A 20,107-nucleotide genomic window follows, 5' to 3' on the forward strand; every position below is an offset into this window, starting at 1 on the left:
TGACCGGGGAAGCTCCAGCAGGGCAGAAATGTTATGAACTGACTTGTTGGAAAGGTGGCATCCTATGATGGTGCCACTTTGAAATTGAAAGTTACTGAGCTCTTCAGTAAGGCCAGTCTACTGCAAATGTTTGTCTATGGAGATTAAAATTGGGCACACAGCAATGCAAACAACTGTCAGCAACGGGTGGGGCTGAAATAGCTGAATCCACTAAATAGAAGGGCTCCACAAACTTTTGTACATATAGTGTACAACAAACACCTCTGGGTGTCTCAAGCAGTGAAATTATATTATACATGCATGAGGAAAAAGTGTCAAATGTTCTACATAGAAGAGCATACCAAATCCTTGGACATAGTGTTTATAATACTGTAATAAGCTTACATAATTGCTGTCACAAACTCCACACAGTTGTCATTGACTGGTTGGATATTTATATTAATTTCTCAGTGAGCAAACAAATTCAGTACTTACAGCATTCATATCAATTCATTTTTAAATTCATTTCAATGTTTTTGGCGGAATATTTTTTATTGACATGTCAATAAAACCCATGAACGCAACCATAGATCTGGTTATCCTGAAAAGAAAACTGTAAAACACTTAATTGTGAGGCTAAATATAAGGGATACAGATAAATTAACGTCAGATAAATGAAAAGTAGATTTTTGCTGGAATCTCGGGACTGATAGGATTAATTGTAGGTCGGGTTTCCTAGAGATTAAAAGTATGTAAGGGTTTAATCAAAGAGAGGCAATGCATTCTATGGAAAATAATGAATGACGTGGAAGGTGTGTTCCATGCAGAGTGGAACTGACCTTCCACAGAGTGGTGTTATTTTCCAGAGAACGCATAGAGCCCCGAGTTGATTATCTCCATTATACCATGGCTATAATTTAACATATTTGTCACTAGAAATGTGTTAATTTGCCGGTAGAAATGTGTTCAACATCCACTGAAGTAGCTGGCAAGTTTACTATAGCTAACCAAATCATCCGTCCTAGGTTGCCATTTGGAATACAACAAAATCAATGTTTTCAAGTCGACTTTTGCCATAGAATGAACTATGGCCATTGAACCATGAACATTCTACCATGCAAATATGCCGTGAGTTATAGGGAAATAATGCCCTTCAAGCCAATCATATGTAAACATGAGGCTGCCAGTAGGAGAGAAAGTGAGTCTGATTTCAGTATCACATCTAACAACAACAATACAGAGCTGGTTTTAGCAATGACAACAGAATAAATCATGCAAATGTAGGGGAGAGACAGAGAGACATGGCTGACAAATATTTGTGTGTGAATTGATGACGGAAAGGTGGGTCTCTTGAACGTCATGTTCAAAGACGCTATGAGGAAAGGTTTGGCTCCAGTTCAGCTGGTTTTACTCTGGTCATCATTGGAATAATGGAAAGCTGATTTTAACACCATGTAAAGTACAATGTACATGTTGCGTCAAAGGCAGACAATAGAAACAGATTATACAACTCAATGCACAGTGCAGATACCCATCCATAGGTTTTAATGCACGAATCATCAACACCATACACTGAGTGTACAAAACATTAGGGACACCTGCTCTTTCCATGTCATAGACTGACCAGGTAAATTCAGCTGAAAGCTAAGAGCCCTTATGGATGTCACCTGTTAAATCCACTTCAACCAGTGTAGATGAAGGGAAGGAGACAGGTTAAAGAAGGATTTTTAAGCCTTGAGACAATTGAGACATGGGTTGTGTATGTTTGCCATTCAGAGGGTGAATGGGGGAGACAAAAGATTTAAGTGCCTTTGAACGGGGTATGGTAATTAATAATTGATTGGAATTATATAGCGCTTTTCTACAAACAGAGTTACTCAAAGCTCTTCACATAGTATGGGGAAACTCACCTCATCTACCACCAACATGTAGAATCCACCTGGGTGGTGCACAGCAGCCATTTTTGTGCCAGAACGCGCACCACACATCAGCTAGAGAGGTGAGGAGTGATATCTGCCAATTAGGAATGGGGGGATGATTAGGTGGGGCCAGGTTGGGAATTTAGTCAGGGCAACAGGGTTAACACCCCTACTCTTACGATAAGTGCATGGGTTTTTTAATGACCACAAAGAGTCAGGACACCCATTTAAAGTCCCATCCGAAAGACAGCACCCTACACAGGGCAATGTCCCCAATCACTCCCCTGTGGTATTGTGATAGATAGACCAGAGGGAAGAGTGCCCCCTACTGGCCCTCCAACACCACTTCCAGCAGCATCTGATCTCCCATCCAGGGACTGACCAGGACCGACCCTGCTTAGCTTCAGAGGCAAGGCAGCAGTGGGATGCAGGGTGGTATGCTGCTGGCGGTATGCTGCTGGCAGTATGCTGCTGGCAGTATGCTGCTGGTAGTATGCTGCTGGTAGTAGGTGCCGGCACACCGGTTTGAGTGTGTCAATAACTGCAACGCAGATAGGTTTTCACACTTAACAGTTTCCCGTGTGTATCAAGAATGGTCCAACACCCAAAGGACATCCAGCTAAATTAACACAACTGTGGGTTGGAGTCAACATGAGCCAGCATCCCTGTGAAACGCTTTCGACACCTGTAGAGGTGCCCCGACAAATTGAGGCTGTTCTGAGGGCAAAAGGGAATGCAACTGAATATTAGGAAGGTGTTCCTAATGTTTCATACACTAGATCCATTTTGTATATAAAATAAAAGATAAATCAGATATCACAACAGAGATTCAAAGTCTATTAAGGTTCATTCTCCAACTCCACAGTAGATGTTAAAAAAAAAACTACAAATGCAGTTTGTCTTCAGATGCAACATGAGATTCCTGAAGCTAGCACCATGATGAGATTCCTAAAGCTAGCACCATGATGAGATTCCTAAAGCTAGCACCATGATGAGATTCCTGAAGCTAGCACCATGATGAGATTCCTAAAGCTAGCACCATGATGAGATTCCTGAAGCTAGCACCATGATGAGATTCCTGAAGCTAGCACCATGATGAGATTCCTGAAGCTAGCACCATGATGAGATTCCTAAAGCTAGCACCATGATGAGATTCCTAAAGCTAGCACCATGATGACATTCCTAAAGCTAGCACCATGATGAGATTCCTAAAGCTAGCACCATGATGACATTCCTAAAGCTAGCACCATGATGAGATTCCTAAAGCTAGCACCATGATGAGATTCCTAAAGCTAGCACCATGATGAGATTCCTAAAGCTAGCACCATGATGACATTCCTAAAGCTATGTCCGATGGAGTAGGGCTGTACAGTTGTGCTTATGCATCAGTCCTCATCACTGCTCCATGCGTCTTCAAAAGCAGGATTCACCGTAGCCTGGCTCCCACCCTGGGATGGAGAAATACATTCAGTAAAATACTCTCAACTCACTTTACTCTCTCGCTGTCATGTTGTTTTGAGTTAAAGCGATTGAGTAATCAGGAAAGCATTAAAAACATTTCCCAAGTGCAAGCAAGCAATTATTATTCCGTTTCCCAAACTAAATGGAACTGGTGAAGCTGCTTTTGGAGCTGGCTGAATGCCTATAGACATAATTTCATCAGCACCTGGGGAATGTAGCCAAGCTGAGCCAGCCTGACTGTGTGTGTACCGAGTTACCCTAGCAAGGTGCAGCACAAGCCACAACCCCTATGATCTCATTTCTGTGTGCACAAAAGCGAAGTCTGTCTGCCATTCCTCTAAAATTTTTTAGAAAAAGCTGTTGCGCAGCAACTCACTGCCTTCCTAAAAACTAACATTGTATACGAAATGCTTCAGTCAGGTTTTAGACCCCATCATCGCACTGAGACTGCAATCGTGAAGGTGGTAAATTACCTTTTAATGGCAGACAAAGGCTCTGTATCTGTCCTCGTGCTCCTAGACCTTAGTGCTGCTGATGATACCATTGATCACCTATGTGATCTAAGTGTACCTATGATGAAAATTACAGGCCTCTCATCTTTTGAAGTGGGAGAACTTGCACAATTGGTGGCTGACTAAATACTTTTTAGCCCCACTGTACATTTCCGATTTGGTCCTGCCGTACATACCTACACGTACGCTACGGTCACAAGATGCAGGCCTCCTAATTGTCCCTAGAATTTCTAAGCAAACAGCTGGAGGCAAGGGCTTTCTCCTATAGAGCTCCATTTTTATGGAATGGTCTGCCTACCCATGTGAGAAACGCAGACTCGGACTCGACCTTTAAGTCTTTATTGAAGACATCTCTTCAGTAGGTCCTATGATTGAGTGTAGTCTGGCCCAGTGGTGTGAAGGTGAATGGAAAGGCAATGGAGCGACGAACCATCTGTCTCTGCCTGGCCGGTTCCCCTCTCTCCACTGGGAGTCTCTATGGGTGTGCCACAGGGTTCAATTCTTGGACCAGCTCTCTTCTCTGTATACATCAATGATGTCGCTCTTGCTGCTGGTGAGTCTCTGATCCACCTCTACGCAGACGACACCATTCTGTATACTTCCGGCCCTTCTTTGGACACTGTGTTAACAACCCTCCAGGCATGCTTCAATGCCATACAACTCTCCTTCCGTGGCCTCCAATTGCTCTTAAATACAAGTAAAACTAAATGCATGCTCTTCAACCGATCGCTACCTGCACCTACCCGCCTGTCCAACATCACTACTCTGGACGGCTCTGACTTAGAATACGTGGACAACTACAAATACTTAGGTGTCTGGTTAGACTGTAAACTCTCCTTCCAGACCCATATCAAACATCTCCAATCCAAAGTTAAATCTAGAATTGGCTTCCTATTTCGCAACAAAGCATCCTTCACTCATGCTGCCAAACATACCCTTGTAAAACTGACCATCCTACCAATCCTCGACTTTGGCGATGTCATTTACAAAATAGCCTCCAATACCCTACTCAACAAATTGGATGCAGTCTATCACAGTGCAATCCGTTTTGTCACCAAAGCCCCATATACTACCCACCATTGCGACCTGTACGCTCTTGTTGGCTGGCCCTCGCTTCATACTCGTCGCCAAACCCACTGGCTCCATGTCATCTACAAGACCCTGCTAGGTAAAGTCCCCCCTTATCTCAGCTCGCTGGTCACCATAGCATCTCCCACCTGTAGCACACGCTCCAGCAGGTATGTCTCTCTAGTCACCCCCAAAACCAATTCTTTCTTTGGCCGCCTCTCCTTCCAGTTCTCTGCTGCCAATGACTGGAACGAACTACAAAAATCTCTGAAACTGGAAACACTTATCTCCCTCACTAGCTTTAAGCACCAACTGTCAGAGCAGCTCACAGATTACTGCACCTGTACATAGCCCACCTATAATTTAGCCCAAACAACTACCTCTTTCCCAACTGTATTTAATTTTTATTTATTTATTTACTTTGCTCCTTTGCACCCCATTATTTTTATTTCTACTTTGCACATTCTTCCATTGCAAAACTACCATTCCAGTGTTTTATTTGCTATATTGTATTTACTTTGCCACCATGGCCTTTTTTGCCTTTACCTCCCTTCTCACCTCATTTGCTCACATTGTATATAGACTTGTTTATACTGTATTATTGACTGTATGTTTGTTTTACTCCATGTGTAACTCTGTGTCGTTGTATCTGTCGAACTGCTTTGCTTTATCTTGGCCAGGTCGCAATTGTAAATGAGAACTTGTTCTCAACTTGCCTACCTGGTTAAATAAAGGTAAAATAAATAAAATAAATAAAAATTCTCTGCCTCTAACCCTATTATGGGGGCTGAGTCACTGGCTTACTGGTGCTCTTCCAAGCCATCCCTAGGAGGGGCGCGTCACTTGAGCGGGTTGAGTCTCTGATGTGATCTTCCTGTCTGGGTTGGCGCCCCCCTCGGATTCGTGCCGTGGGGGAGATCTTCGTGGGCAATACTCGGCCTCGTCTCAGGGTAGTAAAATGGTGGTTGAAGATATCCCTCTAGTGGTGTGCGGGCTGTGCTTTGGCAAAATGGATGGGGTTCTATCCTGCCTGGTTGGCCCTGATCGGGGGTATAGCCAGACGGGGCCACAGCATCTCCTGACCCCTCCTGTCTCAGCCTTCAGTAATTAAGCTGCAGTAGTTTGTGTCGGGGAGCTAGGGTCATTCTGTTATATCTGGAGTATTTCTCCTGTCTTATCCGGTGTCCTGTGTGAATTTAAGTATGCTCTCTGTAATTCTCTCTCTCTTCTCTCAGAGGACCTGAGCCCTAGGACCATGCCTCAGGACTACCTGGCCTGATGACCCCTTGCTGTCCCCAGTCCACCTGGTCGTGCTGCTGCTCCAGTTTCAACTGTTCTGCCTGCGGCTATGCAACCCTGACCTATTCACTAGACGTGCTACCTTGTCCCGGAGCTGCTGTTTTCGACCCTCGCTCTCTACCGCACCTGCTGTCTCTAACTTTGAATGATTGGCTAAGAAAAGCCAACTGACATTTACTCTTGAGGTGCTGACCTGTTGCACCCTCTACAACCACTGTAATTATTATCTGACCCTGCTGGTTATCTATGAGCGTTGGAACATCTTGGCCATGTACTGTTATAATCTCCACCCGGCACAGCCAGAAGAGAACTGGCCACCCCTCAGAGCCTGGTTCCTCTCTAGGTTTCTTTCTAGGTTCCTGCCTTCCTAGGGAGATTTTCCTAGGCACTGTGCTTCTACATCTGCATTCCTTGCGGATTGGGGTTTTAGGCTGGGTTTCTGTATAGCACTTTGTGACATTGGCTGATGTAAAAAGGGCTTTATAAATACATTTGATTGATTGATCACTCCGGATAAGAGCGTCTGCTAAATGTCTAAAATGTACATGTACTGGTATCAAATAAAAAGGGCCTACTAGATGCCTGTCTATTAGTCTGGTAATGTGACAGCGTTTTAGAACAAGAACAGGGACCTGCGTATAATTACTACCCCCCAATTGTGCTTTAAATTGTTCCTGCTGTGCAGCCTCCTACCTTGGCGGCTGTCCCTTCTTCTTCCACGTCTGGTGGTCGTACAATAGGAACCCAGGCTAGGATGTTACAGTCTTTACCCCCGCTGTACAGCTCCTGGAAACACACAGAAGAGAGGAGTGATTTAGCCTGGGTCTCAATACTCTTTACGTCCTGGCCAGAGCCATATATTTATCTATATATACACTACCGTTCAAAAGTTTGGGGTCACTTAGAAATGTCTTTGATTTTGAAAGAAAGGCACATTTTTTGTCCATTATAATAACATCAAATTGATCAGAAATACAGTGTAGACATTGTTAATGTTGTAAATGACTATTGTAGCTGGAAACTGCTAAATGTTTATGGAATATTTACATAGGCGTACAGAAGCCCATTATCAGCAACCATCACTCCTGTGTTCCAATGGCACGTTGTGTTAGCTAATCCAAGTCTATCATTTTAAAAGGCTAATTGATCATTAGAAAACCCTTTTGCAATTATGTTAGCACAGCTGAAAACTGTTGCTGATTAAAGAAACAATAAAAATGTCCTTCTTTAGACTAGTTGAGTATCTGGAACATCAGCATTTGTGGTTTCGATTAGAAGGCCAGCATCCTGGAGTCGCCCCTTCACTGTTGATGTTGAGACTAGAGGTTGACCGATTATGATTTTTCAACGCAGATACCGATTGTTGGAGGACCAAAAGCGCAGATACCGATTCATCTGCAATTTTATTTTTTTAAATTACAACAATACTGAATAAACACTTATTTTAACTTAATATAATACATCAATAAAATCAATTTAGCCTCAAGTAAATAAGGAAACATGTTCAATTTGGTTTAAATAATGCAAAAACAATGTGTTGGAGAAGAAAGTAAAAGTGCAATATGTGCTATGTAAGAAAGCTAATGTTTCAGTTCCTTGCTCAGAACATGAGAACATATGAAAGCTGGTGGTTCCTTTTAACATGAGTCTTCAATATTCCCAGGTAAGAAGTTTTAGGTTGTAGTTATTATAGGAATTATAGGACTATTTCCCTCTATACCATTTGTATTTCATTAACCTTTGATTATTGGATGTTCTTATAGGCACTTTAGTATTGCCAGTGTAATAGTATAGCTTCCGTTCCTCTCCTTGCTCCTCCCTGGGCTCGAACCAGCAACATAACGACAATTAGCGTGCGCTAACTAGCTAGCCATTTCACTTCGGTTACACGAGCTTCATCTCGGGAGTTGATCAGCTTGAAGTCATAAACAGCGCAATGCTTGATGCACAATGAAGAGCTGCTGTCAAAATGCACGAAAGTGCTGTTTGAATGAATGTTTACTCGCCTGCTTCTGCCTACCACCGCTCAGTCAGATACTTGTATGCTCAGTCGGATTATATGCAACGCAGGACACGCTAGATAATATCTAGTAATATCATCAACCATGTGTAGTTAACTAGTGATTATGATTGATTGTTTTTTATAAGATAACTTTAATGCTAGCTAGCAACTTAACTTGGCTTACTGCATTTGCGTAACAGGCAGTCTCCTTGTGGAGTGCAACGAGAGAGGCAGGTCGTTATTGCGTTGGACTAGTTAACTGTAAAGTCGCAAGATTGAATCCCCCGAGCTGACAAGGTGAAAATCTGTTGTTCTGCCCCTGAACAAGGCAGTTAACCCACCGTTCCTAGGCCGTCATTGAAAACAAGAATGTGTTCTTAACTGACTTGCCTAGTTTTTTTTTTTAAAGTTTTTTTAAAAAGTTTTTTTTTTTACTTGTCCTCTTGCTCAGGTGTGCACCGGGGCCTTCCACTCTTTCTATTCTGGTTAGAGCCAGTTTGCACTGTTCTGTGAAGGGAGTAGTACACAGCGTTGTACGAGATCTTCAGTTTCTTGGAAATATGAGCCTGTAATCGAACCCACAAATGCTGATGCTCCAGATACTCAACTAGTCTAAAGAAGGCCAGTATTAATGCTTCATTAAATCAAAACAACAGTTTTCAGATGTGCTAACATAATTGCAAAAGGGCTTTCTAATAATCAATTATCCTTTTAAAATGATAAACTTGAATAAGCTAACACAACGTGCGAACACAGGAGTGATGGTTGCTGATATTGGGCCTCTGTAGGCCTATGTAGATATTCCATTAAAAATCAGTCATTTCCAGCTACAATAGTCATTTACAACATTAACAATGTCTACAGTGTATTTGTGATCAATTTGATGTTATTTTAACAGACAAAAAAATGTGCTTTTCTTTCAAAATCAAGGACATTTCGAAGTGACCCCAAACTTTTGAACAGTAGTGTATAGCTCTGGTCCTGGCTGCTGTTTCTTTACCCATTTTGTCTGCAGCTCAACTTCCATTTGGTTTAATCTCTGTGTCCCATATACACATGTTATCATTCGGTCCTAAAATAGCTAAGTTTGTCAAGTGGAAAGAAGCATGTTGGGGAAGTATCAGTGTTAATGACGGGAGGAAGTACATAGTTATTACAGCAGTGTCTACCTTATGAAACACTAGACTCAAAACAATGACAATCATCATCCAGGAAAACAACCAATAGAAGTTCATAAAGTCCAAACGTGCCAATCATTTGAAGAGGTGTATTTTTGGGTGGCAGGTAGCCTAGCGGTTAAGAGTGTTGGGCCAATAACCGAAAGGTCGCTGGCTTGAATCCCTAAGCCGACTAGGTGAAGAAGAAAAAAAAGAATTAGAATAAATTAAATTAAAATCGGTCGATGTGCCCTTGAGCAAGGCACTGTAAGTCGCTCTGGATAAACGTGTCTGCTAAATGACTAAAATGTCAAATGTGGCATTAGCTTACTTCAAAAGACAAGAAGCAAAAAGACATTCCAGAACTATGTGTTCTTTCCAATAAACAAACACTCAAAGTTGCTCTGCCACATTCGTACAGGTTTAATAAGTAGGACATTAGACAGATATACTCTAACAGCAGAACTAATGTCTAACACAAATACTACTGTGATATGAAAGGCGATGTGCATGAGTAAGATATGCATTACAATGAGATACTACGGAAACTGTATAATCATGTATTAGGGAATTTATTAGCCTTTATGTGGTATAGCAGTTGGAGTGAAGAAAGACCCGCCTTCGTAAAAGTAGATTATATGACATAGCTCTACCCCGTTCTTCAACAAACCTCCCATTGCAGTACTTTGACAAGTAAACAAAACTCTCCATAAAAGAGAACAAACTCATTTCTGGCCTTCACCTTTATAATCATTAAGGCCCAATTGTTTTTCATACCGCTGTGACTAGGCCATGGCTAATGGCTTTACATGAGGATGTTGACTTTAATATATAATCTATTCAAGGGTAAATTACCTACTGTAGCCTACTTCAAATACACACCCACTGCAACTCACAGATCTCGTCCTGCGCTACACAGATGTAAAGATCCAATCATTCGTCACAAATACTAACCTTAACCATTAACAGGAAAATGCAAAAGATGGGATGCTGTCTCAATTCAGTATCTTCTTCGATTAACATTAGTAAAAGGCCACAGTGTTCTGTACCTCCCAAGGCAGGTCGTCATATCTGTGCCAACTGTACCATAAACAAACTGACAATGCATCAGCTATCTGCGTGCAGGACGCTGGTAATGTGGGTAGAATAGGAATTTGTTATGGTTCTCTGTGATGTACAGAAGGCCTTCAAGGCCTCTGGTCTGCTAGGGTCATATTCATTGGGAACCAAACAGAAGCAAATAGGTCAAAACAGGGAGGGACCTACCGGGTTTTCCATTGCAAAACATTTTGCTATGGTTTGCTACAGTGTGCACTAATGAATAGGACCCACGTCTCAGAAACCTTGGTTCAACTTAGGAACCATATGACGTCACATGAGCTGATTTACATGAACATACGTAAGGTATTGATAATGAACAAACATAATGATGTTAATAACACTGTCATTTCTTATTAGTCTATAGCCATAAAGGATGGACGCACCTACAGACAGACGGGCAGACAGAGACAGTCAGTCACCTGGTAGTCGGGGTGGAACTGGCAGCAGTCCACGTTGTTGTAGTGTCCCCTTAGCATGGTTACGAGTTCCCCGGTGTGTAGAGTGTACACCGCCACTGAGCTGCCACAAGGTACAAACACAAACTCCGGGCTGCAGCTATGAGACACCGTGATCTTTAACCCCTTACGGCTTTCGTTACTCACCTTCCCATAATTCACCTGAGAGACAGAGAGGAGTTGGGTGGGTCAGTTGGACGGATGACCAAGCTAACAGTAGAACAGCACTTCAACTATCAACCTGCTACAGAACATTATGTAGAGTGGTGATAAGCATGGAAAAATTCAGAAACCAGGTTAAATATAGACCTCAACATGTGTTGTACTGATACGGACCACGCCAGCTAAAGTGGGCTTCCCTCGGATTTGTCGAGATGAACTGTTTAAAGATGTACTGTATAACTCATTTTAGGCAGAAGATGTGGCATGTTACTTGTAAAATATAAGGCAATGTTTATATGACCCCCCTTTCATACAGCCCCTTCCTTAGCATTTATTTTCAGGTATACCCCTTTTATAAATATAAGTGGGAGGTGTGGGGGGTGTTGTTAAACCATGGGATCTGTTTTCAGTTCAAATTAGGGCAATATTAAACAATGGAAGTGTTCATGAATTTACCTGCAAAAAAGCAGAGAACCATTCACCATTCATTCCTGTATTTTGGTTACAGGGTCTGAAAATGCAGGAATCATGACTTGGTCTTTAGCTAGCTTTTATTTGTCCTTGTTTTTACTCCTTACCCCTTTCAGACATACCAACATGTGGGATTTTAGTCTGTGTATAAAAGGGATATATGTCTTCAAGTCATCAAGCAGGCAAACTGTTTCTCCTAACCCAAAGCAGCACAGGACCATTATGTGAAGGCTTGAGGCCTTCACCTACAGACCCAGTTAGTGAGGGGAAGTTTATGTATGGAAGTTAATGGGGCTAGAGGCACAATGATGTCCCTTAGTGCTGGAGGCCACTGTCACAGAGAGGGATGGCTACTGATCATTTAGGGTAAGGCCTGGAAGAGTCACACACGCTATGTTATGTGTTCCAGACAAGGACTCCAGGGATGGGCAGGAAATGTGCATACACACAAGTATGCACACTCGGACAGTGCCTCGGGGTAGAGCCTAGTCCTCACCCTCATCCATTGGATCCCCGCCAGACACATTTTTGACCCTCTCTCACTCTCTGCATCTCGCTCGCTCGCTGTAACTCTCTTACACACACACACACACACACACACACACACACACACACACACACACACACACACACACACAGAACCTACCAGTGTGTTTTTTCCATTGGCACTGTTCCACAGCCTCATGCGGTCGTCTGTTCCCGTGGTGAGAAGGTAGAGGCCGTCGACCGTGAAGCAGAGGCCATTTACCCTTCCATTATGGGCTGTGTTCACTGGCAAACACACACACGCGTCATTAAATGCCAATGAGATAATATAACTATTGTTTAAGGGGAAAGGACACTCAACCCTTTATCTCTTCTCTTGACCCCGTTATCACGATGCTTTCACTATCATGTAGACATCTTCTCAGGACCCCATTATCACAATGCTTTCACTATCATGTAGACATCTTCTCTTGACCCCGTTATCACAATGCTTTCACTATCATGTAGACATCTTCTCTTTACCCCGTTATCACAATGCTTTCACTATCATGTAGACATCTTCTCTTTACCCCGTAGATCATCTTCTGCTTTCACCCCGTTATCACAATGCTTTCACTATCATGTAGACATCTTCTCTTTTCACCCATGTAGTTATCACAATGCTTTCACTATCATGTAGACATCTTCTCTTGACCCCGTTATCACAATGCTTTCACTATCATGTAGACATCTTCTCTTTACCCCGTTATCACAATGCTTTCACTATCATGTAGACATCTTCTCTTTACCCCGTTATCACAATGCTTTCACTATCATGTAGACATCTTCTCTTGACCCCGTTATCACAATGCTTTCACTATCATGTAGACATCTTCTCTTGACCCCGTTATCACAATGCTTTCACTATCATGTAGACATCTTCTCTTGACCCCGTTATCACAATGCTTTCACTATCATGTAGACATCTTCTCTTTACCCCGTTATCACAATGCTTTCACTATCATGTAGACATCTTCTCTTGACCCCGTTATCAGGGGTGGGGGAAGTCAGGGAGAGGTGTGACAGTGTGTTCCTACCTGCCTCTGACGAGGCCTTGGACTTGTCCCCGTTGTGTTGATCCAGAGAGAACAGGCTCCCTGAGGCCCGACGCACATCCCACACCAACACCCTGCTGTCAGTACTGAGAGAGAGAGAGCGAGAGATCGAGATAGAGAGACAGAGCAACAGAGAGAGCGCATGAGAAGCCAAAATCAACAGCCTTCCATCCCTCAGGGGACATGTGTCAGTGCCCTGGGGCCTTATAGGGATATATAAATGAACCTTACATAAACGTCCCCTAATTGGTCTGCAGATGAAGGTTCACATCACTGGGCATCAACAACGTAACACTACAACAATGCAACACAATCCCTTAAATTATCCAGCTATAGAATAGTGCCTCAAATATCCTCAAAACAGTCCTCCATATTAAAAAAAAGAATCTCAGTCCATACTAAATGTTCAAAGACAGTGTGCTTCACTGTCCAATTGCCCATGTTATCAGTAGCAGTTGAAATGCTGCTCAGTTGTTTTTCAAATCACTTACAGCCCAAAGGGACAGTGATTTGATCCCAATGGTTTAATTAGCAGATCTAATTTGGCATAAACCAGCGGAGTACTCTCTCCCTGCCATATGCTACATTGTTATTCCCAGGGAATAGAGGCTGGTTCAGTCTCTCTGTGTGCCAATGAGTTCAGGTGACATACTGATACAGTCTAGTTATGGTAATATAAAGTGGAATCCCTTTCACTAGCTAGATTGGAATTTCTATGATAATTGGCAGTGAAATGAGGGAGGGACATTTATCTAATGGCCCTTCAAGGTAGTTGTATCTCTCCAGGTTTGTTGTAGGTCAGCCTACCTGGCTGTAGCTAAAATGTGCTCATATCTTGGCGACCATCGAACAGATAGGACCTCACCTCTGTGACCTGAGGGATAGAAAGGACAGTCAGTGGAAGTGTGTGTTAGTGTAGACACATTTTACTATACTTGTGAGTACCAGAAGTCCTCACAAGAAAAGTAAACCAAATAAAACTCAGAAGTGAGGACATTTTGCCAGGCCTCACTTGTAAAAAGGCTATTTCAGGCTTAGGGGTTAGGTTTACGCTCCCGAGTGGCACAGTGGTCTGAGGCACTGCATCTCAGTGCAAGAGGCGTCACTACAGTCCCTGGTTCAAATCCAGGCTGTATCACATCCGGCCATGATTGGGAGTCCCATAGGGCGGCGCACAATTGGCCCAGTATCGTCCGGGTTTGGCCGGGGTAGGGTTTGGCCGGGGTAGGGAGCCATTGTAAAGAAGAATTTGTTTCTTAACTGACTTGCCTAGTTAAACAAAGGTTCAATTAGGTTTAGGGAAATAGGATTTTGAAGTCTTCACAAGTATAGTAAGACATAGGGGTGGGTGGGTGGGTGTGTGTGGCTCTCACCCTGCAAAACCTGGATGCGTGAGCCAGACTTCAGGTCACAGAGCTGTACTTTCTGGTCTTTGGTACCCACTGAGAACACACAGATCAATGGATTACTTGAAAGGTTACATACAGTACGACTATCACAAAGAAAAACATCTCTACTTTCACTGTGTGTGTTAATGCTTTGTGACAGAGGAGAAACTGGAGGCCCTGGTTCTCTCAGATAAGATAGGAATGTATAAGAGAGCAGTTCTACTCTTGGATAAACATGAGCTAATAACACACATCGTTCACATAGGGGATGAGAGCTGACAGGGAGCTAGAGCTGACAGGGAGCTAGAGCTGACAGGGAGCTAGAGCTGACAGGGAGCTAGAGCTGACAGGGAGTTAGAGCTGACAGGGAGTTAGAGCTGACAGGGAGTTAGAGCTGACAGGGAGTTAGAGCTGACAGGGAGCTAGAGCTGACAGGGAGTTAGAGCTGACAGGGAGTTAGAGCTGACTGACAGGAGTTAGCTGAGCTAGAGCTGACAGGGAGCTAGAGCTGACAGGGAGCTAGAGCTGACAGGGAGCTAGAGCTGACAGGGAGTTAGAGCTGACAGGGAGTTAGAGCTGACAGGGAGTTAGCTGACAGGGAGTTAGAGCTGACAGGGAGTTAGAGCTGACAGGGAGTTAGAGCTGAGAGCTGAGCTGACAGGGAGTTAGAGCTGACAGGGAGTTAGAGCTGACAGGGAGTTAGAGCTGACAGGGAGTTAGAGCTGACAGGGAGTTAGAGCTGACAGGGAGTTAGAGCTGACAGGGAGTTAGAGCTGACAGGGAGTTAGAGCTGACAGGGAGCTAGAGCTGACAGGGAGCTAGAGCTGACAGGGATGGACACAAAATAACCCGGGTTGAGTCCATCTGTTAGAAACCCGACACAAATAAAATTATAATTCTGGTTCGCCTGACAAATTCTGATCATTCTAGCACCACAAGAACTTTCCAGAAAAAGGTTGATTGTGCTATTAGTAAAATGTGTAATTGAAAGACTTCATGGCATTTAGTTTTGAATTTGGGAAGAATCTCAGAGAAAAAGAAAACAACAGGGCTAGTGAGAGCAGTGTGGGTGACTAGGAAGGTATGTGTAACCAGTCTGTCCTGCTCTGTCAGCAGGGGGGCAGAGCCTGGATTCCTGTCATGTCTCCAGAACAGCACGTCTCTCTAAACTCTTCCTGAGTCAGTTCCAACCCCTGACACCGCTAGGGGCATACACTCTGTACCACACAGCTGTTTCACAATCAACATTTTAATTTAATTTGGTTTGATTTACTGAGGCCTCATATGTTCATTCTTAGATTATATCAATAAGACATAGACAGTAAATCATATTTTAAGAGCATGACACACGTACAATTTCACCCACAGCCAGGTCACCCGTGATACAAGCCAGAATTCGACGTCCATCCATGTCTGAGGACGTCGGGAGATGACGTGGAAACCGGCCACTAGGCTTCAAGTAGGTTTAGGTGTTGCTAAGGCATTGTGGACAGGGATGAGGGATGCTGGATAGGCGTAAGCATCTACCTCTGGTGCTAAAGGTTGCATGCTCAAATCCAGCGACAGAAAGTTGTTTTTGAGATTTTGTTTTTTAAACCTATCCCAAATCTTAACCCTTACCTTAAGCATTAACTCAAAATGGTTAACCATAAAACTTAACCTTAAAAACACTTCAAAATGTGATGTTTAAGAAACATAGATGAACGTCTAATTCTGATGTGAGACAGAGCTTGCTACACACACACACACACACACACACACCTGCGATGAGGCTGTGTTTCCTGGCAATAGGGGACATGTGGTGACAGTAGACGTTTCCTTCAAACTGGAACACTTCAGCGGGCTACAGACACACAAGGAGAAGGAACGTCAGACTCTAAACTTTATCAGCTTTACTTCAACATGAACATTAACTTGATATCTCTGTGCTGTACAGAGACAACACTACTACATGGGAAGAGCAAACATGTATAGAAAACCACTGTTCAGTCAGTCGGTCAGCCGGCCAGCACGATAGGACAGAACACTGTCGTGACTGACTGACACAATGGGACCAGGAGACAGAAATGAGGGATGCGGCTGTGAGACTGGGAGAGGAATGGAGGGGAGTGGAGGAGAACAGAGCAAGGGACTAGGAAGCTGGAGGAGGAGAGGAATGGAGGGGAGTGGAGGAGAACAGAGCAGGGGACTAGGAAGCTGAAGGAGAACAGAGCAGGGGACTAGGAAGCTGGAGAACTGAGCAGGGGACTAGGAGGAGAGAATGGAGGGGAGTGGAGGAGAACAGAGCAAGGGACTAGGAAGCGGGAGGAGGAGAGGAATGGAGGGGAGTGGAGGAGAACAGAGCAGGGGACTAGGAAGCTGGAGGAGGAGAGGAATGGAGGGGAGTGGAGGAGAACTGAGCAGGGGATTAGGAAGCTGGAGGAGAACTGAGCAGGGGACTAGGAAGCTGGAGGAGGAGAGGAATGGAGGGGAGTGGAGGAGAACAGAGCAGGGGACTAGGAAGCTGGAGGAGGAGAGGAATGGAGGGCAGTGGAGGAGAACAGAGCAGGGGACTAGGAAGCTGGAGGAGGAGGAGAGGAATGGAGGAGAGTGGAGGAGAACAGAGCAGGGGACTAGGAAGCTGGAGGAGGAGAGGAATGGAGGGGAGGAGAACAGAGCAGGGGACTAGGAAGCTGTAGGAGGAGAGGAATGGAGGGGAGTGGAGGAGAACAGAGCAGGGGACTAGGAAGCTGGAGGAGGAGAGGAGTGGAGGGGAGTAGAGGAGAACAGAGCAGGGGACTAGGAAGCTGGAGGAAGAGAGGAATGGAGGAGAGTGGAGGAGAACAGAGCAGGGGACTAGGAAGCTGGAGGAGGAGAGGAATAGAGGGGAGGAGAACAGAGCAGGGGACTAGGAAGCTGGAGGAGGAGAGGAATGGAGGGGAGTGGAGGAGAACAGAGCAGGGGACTAGGAAGCTGGAGGAGGAGAGGAGTGGAGGGGAGTAGAGGAGAACAGAGCAGGGGACTAGGAAGCTGGAGGAGGAGAGGAATGGAGGAGAGTGGAGGAGAACAGAGCAGGGGACTAGGAAGCTGGAGGAGGAGAGGAATGGAGGGGAGGAGAACAGAGCAGGGGACTAGGAAGCTGGAGGAGGAGAGGAATGGAGGGGAGTGGAGGAGAACAGAGCAGGGGACTAGGAAGCTGGAGGAGGAGAGGAATGGAGGAGAGTGGAGGAGAACAGAGCAGGGGACTAGGAAGCTGGAGGAGAGGAATGGAGGGGAGGAGAACAGAGCAGGGGACTAGGAAGCTGGAGGAGGAGAGGAATGGAGGGGAGGAGAACAGAGCAGGGGACTAGGAAGCTGGAGGAGGAGAGGAATGGAGGGGAGGAGAACAGAGCAGGGGACTAGGAAGCTGGAAGAGAGGAATGGAGGGGAGTGGAGGAGAACAGAACAGGACATGGCAGTGTGGGAGAACAGAGCAGGGGACTAGGAAGCTGGAGGAGGAGAGGAATGGAGGAGAACAGAGCAGGGGACTAGGAAGCTGGAGTAAGAGAGGAATGGAGGGGAGTGGAGGAGAACAGAACAGGGGACTAGGAAGCTGGAGGACGAGAGTAGAGTGACAGGTACAATGCAAATCCCTCTGCAAACAAGTTTTTCTGTCCCCTAGCCAACTCTGAGTTAACCATGGCACAGCGTGATTCTAGCTCATCACAGAGAGCACCATATGGCCATAAAAGGCAAAGAGTGCGAGAGAGAGACAGAGTTAAAAATAGTATGTAAGGTGTACCTTTAGTGTCTCAGTGTCCCAGACCTTCATGGTTTTGTCAAAGGAGCTGGAGACAAACATGCCTGTGTCATGTGGGTACCACTGCACTGTCTCTACACTGAACCTGTGGACATACCGACTGGACCTGCAACACAAACAGACTAACAGTGACCACCAGAGCCTGCCTGCCTCTCTCTCTCACACTCACACACACACACACACTTAAGTACACTATCAGTGATGCTGCCATCTAGTGGATGCCATCAGGTATGTGAGCCACACACCTGCCTACAGTGCAGACTGCTTTACAGGTGTATTGGGGTTTCCCACTGTTGTTCTCCAGGTCATACACCACAATCACCCCATCTGCCCCTCCAGATAGCATGCTACAGAACAGACAAGAGGAGAGGGTTATCTCCCAATGAGATAGCACCAGAAGGATTCTAAAAAAAAGTGCTATACAGGCAACACATGTCTATGTTGAATTATAGGAGGTTGCTTATGTATCACGTTATGTTGAAATCAGGTGATGACGGAACTATGCATTAGGTTACATGTTATAGGCCTAGGCTATATGGTAATCATAACAAATTGTCCTCAATTGACATATTGTCAGACCTACTACTAATGATACTTACTATCTGCCCTCAATGACTTCAATGTCTATGGTGTTTACGCCATTGCTATGGATTCGATCCACATCTCTGTCATGATTCAGCTCTAAATTGAGGACCCTTAAGAGAAAACAAAGAAGACAGAGTCATGACGTCAGTGATCTTCAGGTCGGAAAGTAGGAGCTGCCCGAGTTCCCAAAATGGAATTCCGAGTTGGATGGTCGTTCAAAATACTTTTACCGAATTCCTAGTTGTGATGAACGCACCCACACACCAACATGGAAGCCTAATTAATTACCACAACCGTCATATGCCTACAATATATCTTCATAAATTTTTATTTTAAACCTAGACACACTGTTGACCTTATGCCACTCTTTAAATTAAGATCCCAAAGCAAATAGTTGTTTTCATAATTGTTTACGATATAGACCATGTTTGACTGTGACAGCTAGTGATACGGACAAAACACTGGTAACAGTAACGTTAGCGTTCCCAGGAATGATATGGCCAACTTCCCCTCACCTCCGTGTTGACTCTGCCCGTCTCAGACGAAGTGGGTCGTCAAGTCCAGCCTGTCTTGCTGTTAGAAAACCCAACATCTTCCCACAATAAATTAATCTTTCAATTTCGTAGCTAGCTAGCCTTAAAGGAATGTTTATGTTTGTTCTCAAGCTAGCATAGCTAGCTCGAGGGTTGGTTACCCATCTAGACGTTCAATATCGTTCGCTACTGAACTCGTTTTTCAAACGCTTTGTGTGCACAATACATATTTGTGATCTGGGATTGATCAAATCCCGATCGAATCATTTTATGCCACGGTCTTATTTAACATCATTTAGCAAGCTAGCTCCCAGTCAACAAGGGACATGTGGGTGGCCATGTTGTTACGTCAGGATGTTTGAACACTGCTCTGGTATAACAAGCGCACTCATTGGTTACTCTGATTCAGTCATCCAATCAAAACATATCTTACTGTTATCTGTTTTTAGATTGCGTAAACAACAAATCCAATTGAATATGGGTTGATGGGTCTGGTTGTATGGTGAAGTATACGAGAACGATAGCTGCATATATCATATATTCTCAATATGAGCAGGATCGGAGGTCTATTACGCCGGACCTTTGGGGTGATAAAAGAACATGTGGGCACCGACCATTTGGGGAATAAATACTACTGGCAGCCAGAGGAAAATACTT

The 20,107-nt window shown here is 44.4% G+C and overlaps 1 protein-coding gene across 3 annotated transcripts; it reads right to left on the reverse strand.

Annotated features, from left to right (window-relative positions):
• Window positions 1-420: 420 nt before the first annotated feature.
• Window positions 421-19,819, reverse strand: ercc8 (excision repair cross-complementation group 8). 3 transcript variants are annotated; one of them, XM_042331410.1, is made up of 12 exons: window positions 19,433-19,819; window positions 18,932-19,027; window positions 18,578-18,679; window positions 18,315-18,438; window positions 16,316-16,397; window positions 14,540-14,608; window positions 13,974-14,040; window positions 13,149-13,252; window positions 12,233-12,357; window positions 11,101-11,115; window positions 6,932-7,024; window positions 421-3,346 (listed from the first exon to the last, which is right to left on the reverse strand). In XM_042331410.1, exons 1-12 carry the CDS (start codon window positions 19,507-19,509, stop codon window positions 3,284-3,286), a joined length of 1,017 nt encoding a protein of 338 aa, XP_042187344.1. In that variant the 5' UTR covers window positions 19,510-19,819; the 3' UTR covers window positions 421-3,283. The 3 variants fall into 3 exon arrangements, with proteins under 3 accessions (XP_042187344.1, XP_042187342.1, XP_042187343.1); XM_042331408.1 differs by having other exon boundaries at window positions 10,918-11,115; XM_042331409.1 differs by lacking the exon at window positions 421-3,346 and having other exon boundaries at window positions 6,934-7,024; window positions 10,882-11,115.
• Window positions 19,820-20,107: the final 288 nt, after the last annotated feature.

Source organism: Oncorhynchus tshawytscha, linkage group LG12 (assembly GCF_018296145.1).
Source record: "Oncorhynchus tshawytscha isolate Ot180627B linkage group LG12, Otsh_v2.0, whole genome shotgun sequence".
NCBI lineage: Eukaryota > Metazoa > Chordata > Actinopteri > Salmoniformes > Salmonidae > Oncorhynchus > Oncorhynchus tshawytscha.

Excerpts from the sequence above, each read along its gene's own strand:
- ercc8 (XM_042331408.1), bottom strand. The coding sequence starts at position 19,509 with ATGTTGGGTTTTCTAACAGCAAGACAGGCTGGACTTGACGACCCACTT. Across the intron at positions 14,041-14,539 it reads ACGCATCCAGGTTTTGCAGG|GTCACAGAGGTGAGGTCCTA; the intron begins GTGAGAGCCACA and ends TCTATCCCTCAG. Across the intron at positions 7,025-10,917 it reads AGTTCCACCCCGACTACCAG|GAGCTGTACAGCGGGGGTAA; the intron begins GTGACTGACTGT and ends GTGTGTTTCCAG.